General features: G+C 43.3%; 2 protein-coding genes across 5 annotated transcripts in view; both read right to left on the bottom strand.

Annotated features, from left to right (window-relative positions):
- The window catches only part of GLIPR2 (GLI pathogenesis related 2), a 39,928-nt gene extending 25,047 nt beyond the window's left edge, over positions 1 to 14,881 (bottom strand). The window contains exons 1-2 of one of the 4 annotated variants that reach the window (XM_082304875.1): positions 14,794 to 14,881; positions 11,537 to 11,669 (exon numbers count right to left, since the gene is read on the bottom strand). In XM_082304875.1, the coding sequence (XP_082161001.1) occupies positions 11,537 to 11,600 (64 nt within the window). In that variant the 5' untranslated portion in view covers positions 11,601 to 11,669; positions 14,794 to 14,881. Of the gene's footprint in view, positions 1 to 1,617; positions 5,315 to 11,536; positions 11,670 to 14,793 lie in introns of those variants that run through there. The other 3 variants (XM_082304877.1, XM_082304876.1, XM_082304872.1) reach the window with 3 other exon arrangements.
- Positions 11,957 to 21,190, bottom strand: BLOC1S4 (biogenesis of lysosomal organelles complex 1 subunit 4). The gene is made up of 5 exons (XM_082304925.1): positions 20,958 to 21,190; positions 20,519 to 20,590; positions 19,375 to 19,476; positions 18,493 to 18,627; positions 11,957 to 15,047 (listed from the first exon to the last, which is right to left on the bottom strand). The coding sequence occupies exons 1-5, from the start codon at positions 21,162 to 21,164 to the stop codon at positions 14,949 to 14,951; spliced, it is 615 nt and encodes a 204-aa protein (XP_082161051.1). The 5' UTR covers positions 21,165 to 21,190; the 3' UTR covers positions 11,957 to 14,948.
- Positions 21,191 to 22,275: the final 1,085 nt, after the last annotated feature.

Genomic DNA, 22,275 nt, shown 5'->3' with positions numbered 1-22,275 from the left:
GGACAGGATCTCAGTTTTATGATTCGTCTAAAAATACCACACGCGGCTCGAAGACAGTAGCCTGGACCCAGTTTACCATTGATTTGAAAAGCATGACACAAGTGACAGCATTTTTAGCAGGTACTTGGATCTCAAGCTCTATTTGTATAACTTCTTAGGGATGCAAACAATACACAAGCCTTGGCAAAAGCAGTTTCTGCTCTGTCGTTGCTCCTAAGCGTGGAACAACCAACTCATGTGCAGTAATAAATGCGCAGGAAATAACAAAGACAGTAATTGCCCGATGACTGTGTTAGCAATTTGCATATATTAAAACAAGAGGAGATTTTTATCATTTTGGGATTGGGAGGTGGACACTGGAATATCTCTACTGCTTTTGCCCAATTAACTTTGCTAACAGACCGTACAGCCGCTAGACTTTTCTGGTATTTGTACTTTTTAGGCTATTAGCAAGAAAGTGCTGAACTTGATACTTCTGAGCGACTCCAGGTATTTAAATTGTTGTAAGGTTATTTAGTAAATCCCAATCTGCTTGAAAACCCATGCAGCTTCCAGGACACGGGGCCAAACCCACCCACTGGCAGCTGCATGGTGCTTCGCCTGGGCTGGGTGTCATACCAGTAAGCCCTTTACAGTCACATTTGCAGACAGCTCTGATCTCATCTAGGATGCTGACCTTTTAAAAAAGAAAAAGGAAAAAAAACCACCCAGGCTGAGGCCCATTAAAGTGTTACCCACACAAAGCTTTTCCTCAAGTTTCTCTGGAAGAGGCCCACCTCTGATTTGAGTGAATCAAGTACTAGGTTTTGCCGAGTGTGTCCCACACGTGCTCTTTACACACAGGACAGACAGACAATATGCTGCTGGGCTCTGATTTCTCACAGAAATAACGTCCTAACCACAAGAACAAAAATAAACCATCCACTTTCGCAGCCGTTTCCAGAAGATTAGCACAGATTTTCACTCATGACTCTTAACAGGACAAAGATGGAGAAAGCCCCGGGCATGAGCTCTCTCTTCTTAAGGTCTCGGGCTCCTTGGCAGCTTTGGAGGAGTCTCCCCCAGCCGAGACTGTCAGAGCGGGGCACGCAGACAGCCGGCGGCGGCGGGGAAAGGACCAACAAAGCAGCCAGCAGCAGGGAGAGGCTTCACAAGTATCTGCACAGCTGGGGAAAGACTTAGGAGCTGAGCAAGGCTATTCTTGGTTAAACGGTAAACAAATCTTAAATCTAAATCCTCCCAAGGGAAAGCTTCCCCCCTCAAAGCATCCAGCTGCCTATCTGCAACGCAGGTAAGTTTTGTCAGACAGCTAGACACAAGATAAGCTTAAAGCTATAGGGCTTCTAATTATTTCATACAGCAAAGCAAAGCTACTAGCAGTTACAAAATGTAAACTGTGTATAATACCTCTACATTGTTCAGGCTGGGGACGGGGGGCCGTTTTTCTTGCTTTTTTTAATCTAGCCCTGTGTCAGAGAGAAAGCCCCTCCCAGGCGGTACCACGCACAAGTGAAAGCAGCTTTCTCTCAGGAAAGCCACTAACGCTTTTCCCCAGAACAAAACCAGGCACGGACATCGCAAGAATACACAGCCAACTGCATGAAGGCATTTGCTCACCTGATTTTCCCATGATCAAGTGGTGGGTTTGTTTTTTTTTTTTATATTTCACCCGCTGCCTCCTCTCTTCGCCGAGTTTCGCTGCCGAGTGCCGCGGACGACGCGTTTGCAATTGCAGCACAACTTCTTCAGTCGCCTGCGACCGCTGCCCGAGAACGCTCAGCAGCATGAACCCGTTACCGCCCCTTCTTCAGCACTGGAGTAAGCCTGCCCATGCCTTATAAGGCATAGGGACACCGCTTTTTTTTTTCTTAAAAAGATCCTGTTTAGGGTCAGGAGCTATTTATCCTCCACAGTAACCAAGCAGCTCCAAAACACCATATGGTTTCACATATCAATTTAGCTTAGTAATCGCGGCTCTCTTCTGATAAGAGGGGGCTGCGAAAAGAAATTCTGCTGACAAATAATTCTGCTGCCACAGTGGGCATAATCCGTGAGGTTAATTCATACAGCTAAATACTTATTAAAGTTTTACCCAGTTACTGTACGTAAAGTTGAAACAGGCAAGTGATAAGACAGGTCAAAATACAACTACGTTTTACGTTTAAAATAAATCACTTTTTCTGCACTGTTAGGACATAATCTGTAGAAGTTATTAGTAAAATGCTGCATAAGATTTTGCAGGTTAAACAGGAACTGTGCTGATGGTGTATTTCTGTAAAAAGACTTGGATGTGCGTATGCTTCATTTTATCTGTGCAAGCACGCCGTGCCACTGTTATCTTCACACTACATCGAAATAGCTCAAGCTCATCTGGCAAATATTAACTACAACCATGGCGAACAGGATACTTTGATTTAACTTCAGAAGCGCCGCATCTCTCCAAACAATAATTCAGTTACGTGTTTCCGACTTTCATCTTCTCATCATCACAGAAAATCATCTGAGGTTAACTCTTCCCAATTTTTTACAACGCCTTTGAAAGTTTCGAGGTTCTGCTTGGTTTTGTGCCAAGTCTGCTGGCTCAGCAGGTTTTAATTATCCTTCATCTACCTCTGGAGGCTGAGCTCCACGACGAGAAAAGAAAAGCAAACTCAGAAATAAAAAGATGTAGGGTGGTTTTTTTTTTCCTTTTTAAACAAGTAGCAGCAGCAGGTGGGGAAAGACAACATCCCTTTGCCAACACGCTGCTGCTCCTGAGCTTGCTTCCCTGGCAAGGCTGAAACGCGGGCCGAGGGGGCGTCACTATCTGTCTCATAGCTGATGGGATCACGATGAAGAGGTCTGGGGGCGACCGATCACCACCCAGAAGAGGAAACCGCAGGGCGTGAGATCACACTCACCTTCACAGCTGCCTGACGCTTCCCTTTGCGGGCAGCAGAGCAGGAGGTACAGGTCAGGGAGGGTGCAGAAGGAAACCGCTTCCCACTCCCTCTGCCACGAGTGGCAGCACCTGGCTGAGGAGCAGGAGAGACGGACAGAGAGCTGGTACTATCAGAGCCTTTCATCTGGAGGCAAAAGCTGCTGTTTTATTTGCTTGCAGGAACGAACAAACCATGGGCCAGTCTGTGAACCCTAGCCTCTAAAAATGCTTTGCTAAACTTGAAATACTGGGTTGTGCTACTTCTAGGACATACATCAGTGCTCAGCAACACCCTGTGCCATCCTATGGCAGTGACAAGGAGTAGAAGGGAATTTAAATTTGCATAGTTGGGAGTCTCTGGTATTTGAAATGTTCACTTATATCCTCATAGCTGATTGTTACATTATATACTGTTTATGTTTTAGATCTTTATAATATGCAGCTGCATTTAAAGCAACATCCCCTTGGGACCTGAACTGCTAGAAAGAAACCAGCATCAAGATCTTCAAAAGTGACCAGAGACACCTGCATGCCATTTTCATAACAGCCTGTGCAATCATAACTTGGAAAAGAGGGTTTCTCTGATCTGGCAAAAATCCCATGTTACCTACAGGGAAAAAATGGTGCTTTTTCTGATCAGCAAACAAGGAAATCAAAATCACTGCTCAGATATGAAACATGAAAAGTATCAGTACAAAGTAAATGCAATGAGTCATCAGAGACTGGAAAGCAATGTAAGCTGAGATAGATACACAAAAACAAAGAGGACGGGGGGAGCTGGGCTTTTTTAGCATTTTAACATTACTTGCTGAAATTTCTACACTAACGAATATTGCTGATCCTATCAGATGGAAATTTGGAGGAAGTATGTCCACTAATAATTAAGAATTAAGACTGAAAATAATGAAAGTGATTAAATAAAAGCCACTGCTAGGGAAATTTGCAGACTGTAAATCATTCATATCCTTTTACCAGTTTCAAGTAGTAACAAACATACTGGAATTTGAGTGGAAACAAACAGGATTTCCCATGTGCTTTATGATGTATCATCAGAGCACCTCGATTGCATGCTTGTTTAATTACTGCGTGGTTCCTTTACACAGAGAAAATACTAGGGTGACATTGGCATTACCCAATAGTGGGCACTGGAAACTGTCTTACAGCAACAGAAAGGCCCTGAGACAATCAGATCCGAGTCCAGCGTTCTGCCTCCTATAGCAACACCTACTATACGTTTCTGGAAAAGATGCAAAAACGTACAGTGTGGACTGACTCATTTTTAATTGTTCCATCTTTCCGCCAAAAGGAAAAGAGAACAAAAACAGCTGGCTAGAAAAAGTAACACTTAACTAGTAAAGACTGGTGTAATAAATATCCTTTCTGGAAAGAGGTTATAGAGCACATAAGAAGGAAAAGTGCAATTTGAAAGGAAGTGCTTGAATCATTACAATCAGGGAGTTGGAGATAATTCATCTGCAGTAGAGATATTTCACCTGCATCCTGAAAATCTGTGGCTAAAATTTTGGTGTCGAACTGAGTACGTGGCATTCAGATGACAAAACAGATTCCTCCTCCTACCCTGTCTTCCCTTTTCTCCCAAGAAAGCAAATCCATTTCACACGTCCGCATCAACCGCTTCTCTTCACCTTGAGGTGACTGACCCTCATGCTCGCAGTCTCATAACCTCCTCTGGTGCCACCATGCGTAAACCCACATCCTTCCCCTGCTTTGCTTTCCCGTCTCTTCTGGCAGCTTCCTGCACCCCTTCCCTCCAGCGGTTTCTCTTTGCTGTCCCCCCTGTGAGGCCTGCTGTCCCCACCGAGATCAGCCCTGGGCAGCCGCCGGCACTCCTGCAGCGCCCCGCAGACTGCCTCGGGGCCCGCGGACCCGGCAAGGCCAGCGTCGGGGAACGGGCACTGTGACTTTCCAGGCCCAGCTGCGACTGTGCTGCTGCCCGTTGTCTCACGCAGCTGAGTCTTCACAGCCACGTGCTGACAGCCTCTGTTCCTCCAGTAGCTTCCACCAGCCAGCCATAGATGGCCAAGTTGGTAGAAACTCCGGACTGAACATGTATCTTTTTGATGGAGCAAGAAACCCCAGGCAGAGCCCAGGTTACCCGCTGTCTTCCCAGAGGTCTGCCTCCGCGCAGCTGAGTACCCATCTCCAGCGGGCAGGAGAACCCACCTAAGCGGGGCTCTGCACCAGCGATGTGTCTGCTGCGAGGGCCCCAGCAGCATCGTGGGTTTCAGCCTGCAGATTTCTGTTCCAGCAGCGGTGCAAGTGATGCACAGCTGGCTAGCCGCTGCCTGGGCAGATCCCCAACTGCTTGCAGGCAGGTTCAGACACATCTGAGAAGGCCTGAGATGAACCTTTTCACACGTACACGCTCTGATGGGTCCAGTTAATGCAAATGCCTGTCATCATTAATGTTTTAAATCATTAATTCATTCCATCAGTTGGTATGAATCAGGTACATTTAGGTACCCGCACAGATGTATGACAACACTGCCGTACGTAAGCCCTGCCAAGGAGGTGCGTGTGCCTCCCAGCCTTCTTCTAAACACAACACTAAGCAGTTTCTCCACAAGTCAAACCATGCATACAAAACATTTGTGAGCAATACTAAATGTAACAAATCTGTTCTCCCCAGAGGCTCTTAACAAGTGACCCTAAGGACCAACAGCATTCGTATGAATATAAATACGTCACATATGAATAACGTCATATATGATGACAAGAACCATGAGTGAACAATAAAATTATGCACCAGACTATCAATATCTACTAGAAAACTGCATATTGAGGTGAAAGGAAAACGGGGCAAAAATGATGGTAGAATATTTGAGAATATTTCTCCTGTTCCAGTTTTGCCAGGCTTTGCTTATGGGACCCAACCTGGTATTACCATTTCACCTGTAAAGTAATCCAGGTTGTGTAACAGGTCACAAAAATCCAACTTTAACGCAGCCGGAGATGGCAATTTTTCTTGCAAGAGGAGATACTCATCTCTGCTTTCTAGTTTGACCATAACTCTCAGATGCTGAAGAAAATGAAAAGAACTGAGCTGAAAAGAGCAAGAGTATAAAAGCAAGGCTGTTCCTCTTTTCTCAGCACTGTGCTGTTATCAGCTGGCCACATCCACAAAGCCCTCACACAGAAAACAGGAGACTGTCACTGCAGAGTAGTCATTGACTTTAACTTCTTCCTACACATTGCAAGATAAAAGTAGCGCGTGATTAATCACCAACAACAGTCTTAAGGGCTGGACTGAAAGCAAAGGTTTGGGGGATAAAATGTGGGAATGCTGTTGTCCAAAGGAGAGTGTGGCACAGGCACTGCCGTCCTCTCGAGAGGCCCAGCACCCTCCCCAGCTGACATTCTTCAGGCTCAGTCCTTGACCATCTAAAAGTCTGCGAGCACAAGAACACAAATCTCACCAGAGCAGGGCAGTGAAATGCCCGCCTCAGCCTCGGGATGTTCCTCAACACGGGCCAGACTACTGGGGTTCTGGCTTCAGAAAAGGACCAGAGGGAAACCCTCGGCATGGTTGCTCTCAACTAGCTCCAAGCAGGAGCCTCCATAAGACGTGTCACTTCCCACCTCTGCGGATGCTCAGAGTGCTTCTTCCCCTGCACCCTGCCGTGGAGAAAGACGTGGAGCCCCTACGGCTCCGTAAGAAGCAGGGGCCACTTCAGCCTCAAGGTACAGAGGAGTTAAGGTCAAGCAGGGGAGGAAAGGGCACCCTGGAAGCAATTCTGGCACAAAAAAGGATTTGAGGGCATTCAAAAGGAAGAGAGTTTCTGTCAGTGCTACAAAGTGTTACCTCTCTCCTCTAAGGCTGGGGTGAGCCAAACAGTACCTGGCACATGGTGCTGGGACACTTTATGGGCTCTCTGCTTCAGCACAGTACCTCAGGCTGAGGTTAAACACCATTTTTCCAGGACCGCTGCTCTGTAGCTATGATAAGAAAAGTCCACTGACAGCCCAGGTGAGCACAAATACCCAAAGGAGTCAGGCGACGCGGCCAGCTGCTGCCCTCCAGTAGTGGTATATCCATACATACATACACTGACTCCGCAGCATCTGTGGTTTTGCCACCTTGTGCACAGCCCCGCAATCTCCTACTTTTTATATCGGACCCACACACGCAGTAACCTTTGTTTTAGCGAAACCTCATCCTACTAACTTGGAAGCACCTCCTGCTTAACAGCCATATATTTAGCCATTACATTAAAATATCCTTGTATATGAACCACTTTATGAGTCAGAAAGTAAATTTGAGCAGTTACTCATGAATGAGATCACACGATTATGATGGGTCCTGAAAACATCAGTTGAAATGTTCAGAAGAAGACAAGAAAGCACATCCGATATTGGGAATAACTAGAGAAGAAACCAAGAAGGCAGCAGATTGTGGTACTGTTTAAACCTCTGATTTGCTGGTGCCTTGAATTACATGGGTAGTCCTGGTTTCCCGATCTCAAAAAGGATAGAGCAGAAGTGGAAAAAGATCAGAGGAGGGCAACAAGGGCATGGAAGCTTCACAAGCAAAACAAGAGGGCTTTGAGGAACCTGATCTAGAGGAAATTATCCCTGCCCATGGCAGGGGGGTTGGAACTAGATGATCTTTAAGGTCCCTTCCAACCCAAGCCATTCTATGATTCTTCGATTCTTCAGCCAAGGAAAGAGATCATGGAAAGGGAAATTACAGACATTACTACAAGATGACGAGCAACACAGATGGCTAATGACTGTTGATTGTGTCCTCCAATGCAAAAATTAGAGAATTTTAAAATAAGCTTCTGGGAACAAGGTTTAAAAAAAAATGGATGTGGGATGCAACAGAGAAGGTGCTTTGGCAAGGAGTTTTTATTTTTGTGCACATTGCTTCTTGTCCTACCAGCGGGCACTGCTGAGGAGTGTCCGTCTCCCTCTCCTTTGCTCCCTCCCTTCAGGTATTTATCCATGCTGATGAGATCCCACCCGAGCTTTGTCTCCTCCAGGCTGAACAGTCCCAGTTCTCCCAGCGTCTCCTCATAGGAAATGTGCCAGTCCCTTAATCGCCTTTGTGGCCCTGCACTTGACTCACTCCAGTACCTCTGTATCCTTCTTGTACTGGCAAGCCTGGTAAAGACAGCCCGGTAAAGACAGCCCAGTAAAGACGGAGGCACAGAGGGCATCGAGTACCTTGGGCTTTTCTGTGTCCTGTGTCACCAGGCCCCTGCTGCATTCAGCAGTGGGCCACATTTTCCTGGTCTGCCTTGTGCTGTTGACTTGTAGAAGCCTTTCCTGTTGCCTTTCACATCCCTCACCAGATTCAAGTCCAGGTCAATCCTTGGCTTTCCTAACCCTGCAAGATCTAACAGCAGCTCTATCGTCCCGCTGGGTCACCTGCCCCTGCTTCCTTCCATCTCCTGTACACTTCCTTATTATGTCGGAGTTCAGTTGGGAGGTCTATGTCTGTTCCTCCATGTCACTCCTCCATCCTGCCTGACCTGTACATCAGGCTCTTCTCTTCACAATTCCCCTGCATGAATTTCATTTCCATATTAGTGACCCATTCAAGTCCTCAAATACAAATTGCAGCACCATCACATCTGCATTCATCACACAGCTTTGGTTCAGTCTTTGTACTCCTGAAGAGCGCTGTTGACCACCCTGGGGCTATGCCTGTCTTAGCAAGTAGTTCAGCACAGCAGAGGCAGATTTGTAAGGAGAAACCTGATGTTCAAGCTAAATGCTTCATTTGAGTTTCATCTTGACCTAAGACTAGCTCAAGGCCAGCAGCATGGAATGAATACCCAACAGCAGCTCTAGCATGCCAGATAAACTCCTGGAGCAAGTCTCTGGCTATACTCGATCCAAAAAGAATCCATTTCACACCCAGAGGCAGTTCCATGGTGCCAACCAATGAGTGCCAGAATGCTAACTGAGATGGGCACTGGAATATTATCTAGCCCTGCTTTTGCTGATCTCTTTCTATTGCTGATTCTGTGTCCCTCTCATAATTTCATCCAACTCACTTGGCAGAGTCTTGACTTACCTCATGGTACATGCAATGAGTTTGCAACAGCACTGCTCATCTACCTCGTTAGCTAACACCATCATAGTTGATTTTCCTTAGGCAAGATTTCTCTGGCATTACTGCCTTGTGTTTCCCTAATCAAATCCAGGAAAAGTCAAGCTAATAAATCCAGAAAGAAAACACAATTTTGGTTCAACTATATTGTTTAGTATTTTTCCCCTCAATAAATATTTTTTGCCTTAACAGTCTTCCAGTGCACTGGATTTTAGATGCAACAGGCACACTTACTTCCAAAAAAATTCCCAGCAACCACTGGCACCAAGAATGAGGGCACTGCTTATCCCCAGCAGTTGAACCACTGCATTGGAGTTGATAAAACATTGCTGGAAGTAATGCGCAGGACACACAGCACACAGACATCCCTGCAATGACAACGAGAAGGCTATTCCCAATGCCCAGTTTTTTTGTTCTTCTTTCCCTCTACGCTTCCAATCAAATTGCAAAGCCATGCCTGTAGTGGAAAGGGCTAATCAAATAAGCATGAGGAAAACAGATGCTAATTCCATAGTAGGCATCTCCCGGGCTGCACATCTCCCTGGTGACACCGCCAGGGAAAGCGAGTCCCACCAGCACGGGGCTTTGCTTGCCTTCTCAGGGGGGCGGCTGGGAGTGGAGGGGAGTCACCCCCCACCCCTGCGCCGGGACATCAGTGCTGGGGCTGGGCTGCTTCGCTTGGCAGGACTGATTTTTAGCCAGAGCAGTCTAACGGTCTGGGTAACTCTACCTGCAAGTCCTACTGCTTTCGTGAAAGGGGCAGTAACGGCAACCGCGTCCAGCCTCCTTTCACAGTTCTTCCAGTACAGTTAAAGCCCCTCCTAAAACTGTGTACTTGGGAGTGGTGCATCCTGACACAAAAAAATTCAAAAGGCTCCTAAACTGTGAACAAATAACAAAATCACATGTGTATGTCAGGTCTGTTGTGGATCTTCATTCATACCTCCCAGTCTGGGGATCTTGCCCTTATCTGTTCGTGCTGCTCAAAGCTCTGTCACCACAAGTTTACGCCTTAGCATTTGCCCTGGCTTATCTCCTGGCTATGCCTCTTCCATTGCCGCATGAGGCTCTTACCATTCCTTTTTTTCTTTTTTTTTTTTGGTATGAATCAATCTGAACCAGCTTTTATGCCAGTTTGCAGTTCTCTGCAAACCTAGATTGACTGATGTTCAGAGGAACATTTCAGATGCTCCTGTCATACTCAGTGCCAACTCTCAGTTTAAAGCCCTGGGATTGCAGGAATTTCAGCTATTGCTTTCTCTTTTTTTAAAGGTTGCTTTGTAGACCACTTGCTTGTAAAGAAAATCCTGACAGTGTCACCTGTAAGAAACAGATGGCAATTAATGTATTTTTAAATAATGTAGGCATCAAGCTATTCTCAAGAAACCTACGGTTTCTGAACAGTGGGAGATGACAAATAAAATTGGAAACTTATCTTTCTTTTCTTTCTTCATTGATACTCAGCAACTGCTTCCCTCCCCCCCCCGCCCATGAATTCTGTCCCTTTGTCTTTTCACTCAGAACCCTCTAACGGAATCCTCGCTAACATTCAGTTCATTTTCCTAGCTCCGGCGGCTCATTTATATACCTGTATTTTCAATATACTTTTTTTAAAACTATTCAAGATCCTGTATAGATAGCACATTTGACTGAAAACCATATTTTATGACTGTTTATGTAATTTTAATGTCTTTTTACTACTACTTAAACTAATAGTCCATCAAATAATGTACAGCCAATATTAAAGCTGACAATAATTAAATGATGTTTTGAGTCTTACATGTGGATTTTAGACAGGATACTTTGGGTTTCCTGTCTTATCCTTTTGTCTGATATAATGCCAAAGGCATTATTTCAATTTTTCGTTTTCAAACTATATATCTACAGGTGACTGCACTCTGCCTCACCAGCGCTGTTCAGTACTGGCCATGAGCAGTACCTTCCATTTCCCTGTTTTCTTCTTTGCTTGTTACTTAGCACTTTTAAGACATTGATCATCATGCATAATTTGGATACTTGTATTGTTTTGCAAAATCACAAAAATGACCAGCATTAAAAGTCTGAGTAGATAGCATCAAGCAAGAAGGTAAAGAAGATTCCCTAAAGCTCTGAGATCAGCTGGAGCGGGAGGCCGTACTCCCACCTTTAGGCTGTGCTACCACCCATCGGCTTAAAGCAGAATCAACAAAAGCAGCGGAGTGGACAAAGCCTCTGCGCTGCTGTTGCAGCCCAGCTGCCCCATAACCTAGCTCCCACACGGCTGGGAATCCCTACGGTTGAAGACCCCTCATTCCTGATGGATTCAGCCACAGTGGCTGGAGAGATGACCAACCCCCACTATGGTCCTCTGTGACCATGGCTACATCTGACAGGGATTTCGGCTTTTCAAGGCAGGGCTTCTGTCTGGGCACAGGGGATTTTCTCGGTAGCTGCTCCAAGACTAGAATTTTTTTCTATAAAAACTGAGGGAGCTTAAAAGTGTCATCACTTAAAGATACTTTTTTTTTTTTTTTGTAAGGGAACCTTAAAATATTTACCATTTTCAAATGCAAAGCTCTCTTCACAGATGTAGATGCAAGCTATCTTGCTCTTCTTTCTCATTCTGGAAGGTGTTGCACTCACTCAGGATCACTGTCTACAACTCAAGATCTTGGTATTTGAAAACAGTTCCTGTGCAGGACAGAATCCAAATTAAGCTTGCTACCGATTTCTTAGTATTGCAGGTAAAACTACTTAACCTTGAAGGTTATTGTCAGGAGTAGTAATGAACTGCTAGGGGTTTTGATGATGTCAATGTAATTCAGTGCACCTTTAAATCTTTAAACAATTTATTCTTTTATTTGGTCAGATAAATCATCACATCTGTTTCTTTTCATGTCAGTAATGTGCATCTTTCTATAATTTCTTTAGGCTTCATAGCACCTGCAGTGGCATTGCTCAAGAGTGGAACAAAATGCCTAGGTCCAAAAATAATTAAATACAAATATCAATCTTTATGTGCCTACTTCAGGCATACATAACTAAATATTTAGGTAAGACAGATCACACTGATTTTTGTCCAGGAGCTATGAAAAATGTAGACCTCTAACATTCAGTCCATCCTGCATATCTTGTGAATGAAGCTTTTGTTGTATATACACATACATCTCACAGTAAATAGGTATCTTTTAGTATGCCGCAGCATTAGTTTCAATTAGACGCTTGCCTAAAAGGTACCTAAGAATATAAAAACTTTTAGCATTCTCTCTGCTAGGATAGCTTTAAAATTTTTGCTTCATGTCATAGAAGAAAAGTAAGCTTTGCGTGTAGACTCTTCCATTGATATTAAACATTAGCTCATTTCATACACTGGATAACCAGCCTTGAGCAGCTCAGCTCATTAAACACGTCTTGCGTTACATCAGTTCTACCTGAGGAGCTCTTCATGTTAAAAACAGGTACTGTAGTGCTATTGTTACTGGCTTCCTATCTTGGAACCCAAGCAAGAGGAGGAAGATAAACGTTGTACAGAGAAAGATCCAAGTACAGCTTTCTGGGCACATGAGGATCGGTATCAGTGGATTTTGATATTTAGATTTTATTTGCAGCTGGCAAAAACAGTAAAGATTGAGCCTAATTCATAATATAGTTATTACTGGTTTCACATTAAGACAAGGTAACAACAGCAGACAGAATAAAGGAATATTCTGTGAGTCTGTCTTTACTGAGTGTGAACGCTTGGGATCTTTTTTATGTTATTCCTGCTTGGTGAGACTGACCACGAACAAGGAGACAGCCAAGGCAGTACCAATTCAACAGCAGAGCGCATGTGTGGATCTTGTCAGTATTGTGAGAACACCTTAATTTTATAACTTTTCTAGACTATAGTTCACGGATGAACTGTGACCCTGTTATTCTCCATCCTGTATTAAAAAAAGCCACAATTTATTTATTGTCTGTACTTCTATAGCATTGCCTTAATAAATCTTCCATATACCGTCCATTATTTTCAGTAATAAAAATATTTTGGAACATTTCCAACATAAAACTGTACTAGTCCTAAGAATTGCATGATTTTTGTTTGCGGTGTGCTTTGAAGATATAACTTATATTTTTCTGTACAACTATTTAACATAAATGCCCACTTCAGAATATGTGAATTTTTTCTTATTAATATGAACAATATTGTGTGACAAATGCTCAGCTGTATAAGCCTTCTCAGATCTTTATTTTAATATTTTAAATTATATCATGCTTAAAAATAACTGCATTTTAGCTCCATTCAGCAGAGGGCAAAGTTGTTATTTGAGCAATTGATTCATTTAATTAGAAAGCTCTTCTAAAGTTACTTTAAAATTTTTTTGTAACATCAGTATTAGTGTGTTTAAGAGTATTTGGCTGTAGCTTTATGCTGCTACACTAAGTTATAGGTATGTCATTTCATTAGATTTCACTGAGGAGTGATAAGCCTTCAAGGATTATTTATGCATAAACTAGAAAGGTACCGCACCTTTTTGAAATGCAACTGTTGCTGCAGTGCAACATCCAAATAGTGAAATATTTACAAAAGCAGGGAGTATGGGAGGCAGGGGAGGGAGACCTTCTTCAAAGTCAAGTGTCTGTTCCTTTCTGCATACTGACACGTAATTATTCTTCTAGACTCTTTATGTTAAAATTCAAGTAAATCTTACATTAGAACTGCTTTTGGAGCCTACTAATTTTGACTTCACAATCTTTCATTTTTACTAAATGTTGCTTCAGGTGCTATTTAGAACCTGGTCCCTGCTGCTGTTGGGAGACAAGACCATATGGTTTTCAATGCTTTATCTATTAATATATAATCCTTGCTCTACAACTGCAGACCTTTTTCTGTGCTTGCAACACAAAAATCAGCAGACATGTTGTTTCCCTAATGCATTCCTTATTCCTCTGAAATTTGAATTTTGGGTAGTTGTAGTGAGTTATATTGGCAGTAAAACAGCAGTGGTAAAATTGTTGTTCAGAGGAATACAACAATTTATGATTATATGAGGCTGTATGCAAAAAGGTTCTCAGAAACAATGGTGCAGTTTGATACCGTCAGGTGAAACGCCAAGACCACAACGGGGGTTAGATAGCTATTAGTTTATTGATAACATACTCACACTGCAATCAGCATGGGGAGCCCCAGTAACCGCACGGAGGGTTGCGAGGGAAAAGCAGACAGTCTGGTCAGGCACCTGATCAAGGCTCAGTCCAGGGACATCCCTGCCTCAACTTAGATACTTTTCCTTTTTGACAGCAGGTTATATATATATGTCTCTCTCCCTCTCTCATGCCCACCTGGTTACACATCAAACAATACAATGCTGCGATAATTAGATGCTCAGGTCACTGTGACCTGATGATCATCAGTGGGGGCAGGATGTTTGCTTTGTGAACTTGAACTAGATCCCGTGCATTGAGCCATGACCTTGACTCCTCGCCGATCTTCCCATTCCTCCCCTTGCAACTTGTACATCCCAACGTAGTGCATTTCTCTGTACAAACTGCAGGGACTAGGTTCCAAAACTTGGAGTAGATGATTTTATGCATAGTTTTTCTTTCACCTCAATCAGTACATTAGAAAAAAAAAAAAAATACATCCTTGTGGTATAGCTATTTACACTTGCAGCAGCACAGACATTTGTGTGTTAAAAGATTTATATATAAAAGTATATTTCCATATTTAAAAAAAAAAAATCTAATGCAGAAGTATTCTTAAGTTTCTTCCCCACTAGAATCTGAATATTTATACTGTGTTTTAGGAAGACTTGAAATAATGTACACAGATTACCTGAAAATACTGCCTGAAGGAAGACAATGAGAATCAGTATGGCAATATGCCACCAGTAATGCTCAGAAACGCAGCTATTCTGAGGTTAGCATTCCTTTTGTTCACTTGGCTGTCTCTGTTCTGGCTGATTCATATCAATCCCAAAGCAAAAATCATCAATAAGGTGCTTCATTAAGACATGGAAAATAGTCTTCAGTCTTGAAGAGGACTGGAGGTTCATAGAGGGTCTGTTGCTGTCGTGAGGAAGACGATTTCTGCAAATTAGATAAGTTTATTTTTCACCTCGTTAAAAAAGCAAGTTTTAAAACAAAGCCTACACAGCTAAAATGCAAAACAAGAAAAGTTTTAAAGGCGTATCTCCTTAGTCAGGTGAATTTTCATCATAGCTCAGATGGGTCTGGCATATTCTTAATGTCAGTGAAGAAAAGCAGCCTTTGACTTTTGCCATTCTGTCACCTGAACAGATGCAGTCCTGGGAAGTGTATGACATGCCAGCTTTGCAGGAGCCAAATGGGTAATCTTTTCCAGCTGATAGTATAGTCCTTGTAACCTTCATCCTGCCAGAGCCATATACCTTTACCTTTCCTGCTCCAGCCTTCGAGTTCTCCTCAGCCGCTTCCTTTGAGTTAACCCTAGCCTGTGTTCTCAGTTACTTAGTTAAAAAAGTCTTCATATGGAAACACACCTAGCAAATGTTTCTTTCGAGAAGGTTGCTGCTCCTGCTGAGCTTCTTCATCAAGTGTATGTTAGAATACACGCACTATAACATACCGTTAACAATAACATGGTAGCGGACTGGAAAAGAGCTGTTATGCTGTTTTTCAGGAAAAGTGTACGTGTTTCTTTTAAATATTAACTGTACAGTGTTTTGCTATACCAAATGGCTCATTTAAAAAGACAACAGCGAGGACCACTACTGACTATCCTGTCAGCCTTCCTGCACGTAAATAATGCTGCACCGCCACACAGAGCAAGTGTGTGTTTTCAATATACGTGGTCTTAAATAGAAGGCTTGAAATCAAGACTTCATTCATTCAAAATTCTTTTAGACTCATGAAAAGATTTTGATGAACTATTTTGCAGAGTTCTCAGTCAGTTTGTCTGCAGTTCTTCAGGTACTTTTTTGCCTGTCTGGGGTGAGGAAATTAAGAGTCTTCACCAATAATAAAGTTAAAAGCATACCAAGTATCATTAGTATACTTGGAGTTTGGAATGCTTTTACAGTACCAACAGGAGGATATAATTAAGCATACCTACAAAACAGCTAAGTGGAATTTTTCCAATATTCAGTTGAGCTGGTATACTTGTACTCCATATGAAATAAGTACATATTCTCCTGCTATAGACAAAATTACTGATTTATGACATTTAAATTATATTTGTCTTTAACTTTACGATACCATTAATTTCTCTGAAATACGTTTCTTTTGCCATTCAAGTTGTAATGAAATAAAAAATACAAAGATCAGATCTATAAATAGCGGATATTATCAATGTTCTCTGTATCAGAAATTTTGCCAAATGTAAAAACAATCCTTGAACTCAAAGTTCTGTTTTTAAAAATTGTTTCCTATCCTGTACTGCCCTATGAGAAAACACCTTGCAAGCAAGGGCAACTAAGGTCACGGGTATTCTGCAACTCACGACACCGACTGAAGAGGCACTGTATTTGCGTATGGGCAAGAAGGGGATAACTTCAATCCAGTGAGGAAATTCATAGGCAGGCATAGTACCCACAGTTCCCTAAGTACACATTTGTGAATAGTTATTGTTGCAGCTGCTTAGCAGACATTTTTACCTTTTGAGAGAGTCTACATCCTTAATGATATTAGAAGTCTTACAGTACTGTACTTTACACTGCCTGGTATTCACAAGGGAAGAACTTGGGGCAAAATCTGAAAGCGAGATTACAAATACACAGCTTAAGAAATACAAAAGAGATCCTTTGTGTAAAGAAGCAGATACATTTAAATGGGAAGATAGTGAGAGGACTTGACTGAATTAAAATTGTAGCAGGAAAACGTGAACTACAACTACAGTGAAAATCATGACGCTGGTATAGCCTTCTTTTCTAAAGGATTGATAAATTGAGTGAGCTAATTGAATGTCAGACATGAGGAGAAATCTCTCTCGGTAGGCATTTGCATCCAGACATGCTTGTGTTTACTACTGAAAACAGCTATTTTACTGTGCAATACTCAGTACCGCTATGGAACAGTGACCTGCCTTTTAGTTAATCAATTAATACCAGTAAGCTCTGAGGGGTGATTTCATTGCTATCCATACCCAAACTAAGAAAGCACCGGACATGCCAGGTTCAGCCTCCTGACACTTGCAAAGACTTTTCCACCTTCTTAATTGTGGAAAAACTGCTAAGCTGACAAAGTGTTCCCATGCAACACTAAAAAAGCACTTTGTCTGAACCTTCAAACTTTTCAATTAAAGATTATAATTCTCTGGTTGACAATTGGTTTTAGCAACAAAATGGAAAATACTGTTGAATATGCTCCAAGACAACTGCTGCAGTTGTTTGTTTCTGCAATTGGCCCATAAATAGCAGCTTTGTTTTTTGGGTTTGGCTGTTGTTTTTTTTTTTTTCAAAGAAAAAATGACATCACTTTAAAATTCAACACCAAAGAAAATGACAGAATGAGAAGCTCACTAACTTAAAGACTGCACAGGAAACAGCAGTGAAGAACAGGTTTCCTGAACTGAGTCTTACCAAGACAATACATATTCTTTTTACAACCATTTTTCTCTGCTGCCACATGTGCTTGCAATATGTAGGAACACAAATACTTCAACAATCACAGCCATCTTCTTCTCCTGCTCTGCAAACCTCCTTTATTTCAGCATTCTCACCAGTATTACGATACAGAAACCTGAGCTAGTACAGGATGAATACAGGAAAAGATAAAGAAAAGAATCTGGGAGCTGACAAGACACAAGGAGGAGTACTTATAAATGGTGTATCGGCAGGTGATGCCAAGAAGCATCAGGTGGTTCAGAAGATTAATTTCTTTTTTTTTTTAAACCAGAAGGTTATTTTAGAACTAGGGCATAGTGCCAGTATTTAAGGCTAGGTATGGAATCTCTTTGAAACACACTAGAGAGAGCACTTCAAGTCTTCTGCAGAGAAACAGTCCACACGCAGTAATGAGGAAAGGTAGAGAAAATTGCACCCTTAGAAAGTTTAACAAGGTGCTTACGTGATTACTGAGCTGTGTGGATTGAGTACAAACAGAACCTCTATTTTAAAAATACTGTGCAGTGTAGCTTTCATTTCCTTTTTTGGTAACATTTCTGCAGTGGTATTCTTAATGCAGTATGATTCTTTAACAGTGTTGTCTGTACAGGCTCTTCCTACTTGCTTTGCATACCATCAGAGATCAGGGGTGCTTTAATATAATGGCTTGTTCATTATGTGCTTGTTTGTGCTCTTCACATTCCCTTCTTTGTGTATTCAGCCTTATTTTGGAAAGTTACACGAATCCTTGTAAGAATTTGTGACTTTTAAAGTTTGGGTTTGTTTTTGGTTTTTTTTATTAAGCCTGAGAACTCTGCAAAATCCTAATACAGTATATGAAAGTTTTACAGTTAAATTCAGATATACGTGCAACAAACTTACTATTATTTTAACCACCCACTTTCGTAAGCAGAGCAACTGAGCTGGTCACATGGCAACAAAAGCTTACTTACATTAAGGAAGGACGGTATGCTGATTGTGTGCAAGATTTTCTTGAATGTGCTTGGAAAAGCTCCGAGGTCTGTTTCTGCCTTTACGACCCGTTCCTCCAGTCCAGCTACGCTATTTCCAATCATCTTCACAAAAGCCTAGTGTGAAAAAAAACAAAAAGAAATCTAACTTTTTCACTAACAAATTAAAACAGGATTATGTATTGCTTGACAGTGGTGAAAGTTCCCTTACTTAAATGAGAAGGAGTCGAGAACTCCATGCTCTACTTCCCTTCCACCTACGAGTCCATTTTATTGCTAAAAATTACTTGAGATACTTAAAAGGCTGCAAAAACAGGTTAAATCTAATAAAACAATCGGTCCTCCTTTTCCTATTTGCCTTTCAAATAACTAATTTATACTTCTATCTGCCCTTCTACTAAAAGTGGGACCAAGGATCTGGATCACCATTTTGAAGCTTTACCAGGGATCAACAGACCTCTCATTCTACTAGTCTCCAAATAGCTCCCAAGACAATAACTTTGAAAGATATTATAAAAAAAACAAAAAAAAAACCCCAAAAAACAAAAAAGAAGAAAAAGAAGTACTATTACTTTCCAAAAAAAGAAAGATGGCTGCCTCACTTCAAGCAATAAATACAAAAAATAAAATAATTTTTTTACAGAGGGATTTTGTTTTAGAATGCCCGTAGTCTCCAGAAATTCTTAATAAATTGTGTTCTCTCCATTAGCCCTGAAGTATTGAACCCAGATTGGACATGGAGAGCAAAATGGTTCTGAACGCGCTCTACGTGCATGCACATGCACAAGACACGCAATCAGAGCATATCATTGATTCTTCCCCCGTTGAGAAACAGAATGCATCTAGAAGATATCAAATACATACCTCTAGTTTGTCAATCTTCCTGTATATCTGTCTCATTTCTGTAGCTTTTGTGTAGATTTGAGGTATACTTTCATTAACAACTTGAGAGGAATCACTTCGAATCTAAAATGATTCGAAGAAATAATACAAAAGTCAATGAATAAAACAGAATGTCAGTAGTAGGTTTTATTTCCAAAACTAGAACTGTGCTCCAATTAACAGATGAAAACTCATCGTTTAAAAATGCTAGATTAGTGCTAGTACAAAAACACTAGATTAAAACTAATAAGATAGCATCTTAGTACAGTTTAGTAAGTGCCTTTGAACAACATTTATTTTGCATAGGCAAATATTCACCTTTGTAATTATATTAAAAAAAGGCTGCCTCAGCCTTATCAGAAGTAAGAGAGGGAACATTTCCCAAGAGACATTAAAAAAATCAAATACATTAAACCAAAGTTTTTACTTAAATTTTACTACCTGTACGTTTCTTCGACTTTGCTAAGAAAAAAACAGGCCACAGAATCTTATTTTTTTTAATTGGTTAAAAAAACCAACTAACCAAAAACCAAAACCAAAACCCAGTAAAGTTCATCTTAGAATAGTGCAGGTGAAACTCAAGTGCTACGCTTTAAAAGACAGCCTGTATACCAGCGTCAGCTTATAGAAACTTTCCGCTCAGTTTCTCTGTCTCCTCCCATGTGAAAGTGAAAACAAAGCTGCCTTTTTGATGAAAGGGTAAGAAAGGGTCCCCTGAAGACAAATCTGGCTTTAGAGGCCTGGCAACTCTGGTTAGATACTTTGATTACAAAATCCAGAGAGAATGTCTTTATGTATTTTAAAGGAGAAGCAGAACATCACATTGTCCTTTTAACCATGCATCATTACGGCATTCGAAATTGGATTCCACGTATGTACATGGACAAATATACAAACAGGATTATGTAAATATGCAGTTATATAGCTATATGGTCATATTTTGCTCTGACACGAAAGTTCAGTAGTTCTCATCCATGAGCTACCTAATTATCAAGCATGCTCTCATACTGGAACCTGTCTGCCTAGACCAAAGGCTGCTTCACACCTCATGTTTTTAAATGAGGCAGAGTACATAAAAAACTTTATGCTGACTTCAAAACCACAACTATATGGAAGTTACACATACCATGTCCAGCATTCCCACAAATTCATCCACTCTGGTCAGCAAATCCTCTAGGCTCTTGTCTAAGCTTTCTATCTGCAAAATAGAAATCCTTTAAAAGGTAGCTGAAAACACACAAAACCCCCAGATTCTCCCAAACGAGACCTCGGGGTACAGACATCAGCCAGAGTGAAACCCGCTTAACAGACACCCCGCAGCTCTGGCTACGTTAAGCGCGGGCGGCCGGGCACGCGGGTGCACCTTGTCCCGCACAAAACGACGCCGCGGCCCTGCAAGCGGCGCGGTGCCTTGGGCCTCCCCGCTCTCTCACGCCGCCTCGGAGAGCCGCCCTCCAGCCACGGCCCCTCTCCCCGGGGAAGGGCCCGCCGCTGCTCCCGCTCCCCGGGGACGCGGGCGGGCCCGGCCGCAGGGGCAGGGCGGGGCGGAGGCCCCGGCCCCTCACCTGCTCGCTGAAGAGGCTGCGGTCGGCGAGCAGGTACGCGGAATAGGCGGCGGCGGTGGCGCTGAGGGACGCCTCCGAGGGGTCCTCCTCCTCCTCCGGCTCCCCGAGCCCGGAAGCGCTGCTGTGGCTCTGGGAGACGTTCCCGCTGTCCGCGCCGGGGTAGGCGCCGGGCGGGTCGGCCGCAGCCCCCTCCGCCGCGGCCGCCATGCCGCCGCCCGCCTTCCCCCCGCGCCTCCGCCGCTCACGTGAGCGGGGCGGGGCCGGCGCAGGCGCGCTGGCGATGGGGGGGCGGGCCCCGCCCCTGCGGCCTCCCCTCAGCGCCGGGCGGGAGGGCGGCGCCGCAAGCGGCGGGGGCGGGGGGGGGGGGGGTTTGTCCTCGGCGGGGAGCAGCCTGCCGCTGCCCCCCGCAGCCGCGCTCAGAGCCCCCTTCAGCGGCTCCGTCCCGTACCCCAAGGGGCCCTGGGTGCGCGAAACCCGAACCGCTCCGCCGCCTTTCCACACAGGGGCTTCTGCCGCTGGACAGGGGCTCCTTCTGAAAAGGCAACGCGTGTGAGACAGCTTCGGTTATCAACGTGAACAGAAGCTGTTTTTTTCTCTTCTAGCTGATGCAAACGGGCACAAAAACGCTTGCAAGCCTTGAAAGTTACGTCGCGCAGTGGCAGATCGATAGCTTGCTCTTCTCGGCTCGCCAGCGAGCTCTTCGGCACAGTACTTTCACGCTAACGTGCGAGACGCAACTTAGGTTTCCTGCGTCCCGGGATGAGTTTGGATGTTTTGTACTACGGGGCTTTATTTGGACAGCCACGGAGCGGTCTCTGGGCAGAGGTCTGTCACGACGGTCACCCCGGCCTGTGGCTAAGGCGGAGGGAGGGTGGGCTTCTCCCGAGTAGCCCGAACTCCCCCCGCTCCTCAAAGCCACGAGGTTTCAGCAAGCCGCAGCCAACCCCTTGGTTCCCATGGGAATCGGAGAAACGGTACCCTCTAGTAAAAGCAGCGCTGGGAAAAAAACATTATGGAAAGAAACTTGGCATCAGTAACAACCACCGGAGGAATCAAAGTTGTACTGGTGGAGAGAAAAGCATTACTAAAATGGTTACGCATCTGAAGAGTCATCAAAACCAGGTATCTTGTTTCCCCAGGGAAGGGAGATACTTGTACAGAAAGATGTGCTTGAGCCTAGGGGAAAGGATATAGCATAGAAGCAAGACAGTGCACATTTTATTGCGGACAGGTCACATTTTCATCAATTAAATAAGGTAAAATCAGTAACTTCAGCCAGACAAATCCACTATTCATAAAAGTAGTCTTATTTAAGGTG

Source organism: Platalea leucorodia (genome assembly GCF_965183815.1).
Source record: "Platalea leucorodia genome assembly, chromosome: 1".
NCBI classification, from domain to species: Eukaryota; Metazoa; Chordata; class Aves; order Pelecaniformes; family Threskiornithidae; genus Platalea; species Platalea leucorodia.
Note: the sequence above shows the minus strand (reverse complement) of the source record. Positions and strands in the feature narration are given on the sequence as shown.

Coding starts and splice junctions, on each gene's coding strand:
- BLOC1S4 (XM_082304925.1), bottom strand. CDS start 21,164: ATGGCGGCCGCGGCGGAGGGGGCTGCGGCCGACCCGCCCGGCGCCTAC. Junction 20,591..20,957: donor GCAGCCTCTTCAGCGAGCAG/GTGAGGGGCCGG, acceptor TCTATTTTGCAG/ATAGAAAGCTTAGACAAGAG. Junction 15,048..18,492: donor GCATACCGTCCTTCCTTAAT/GTAAGTAAGCTT, acceptor TCTAATTTGCAG/AAATCGTCTTCCTCACGACA.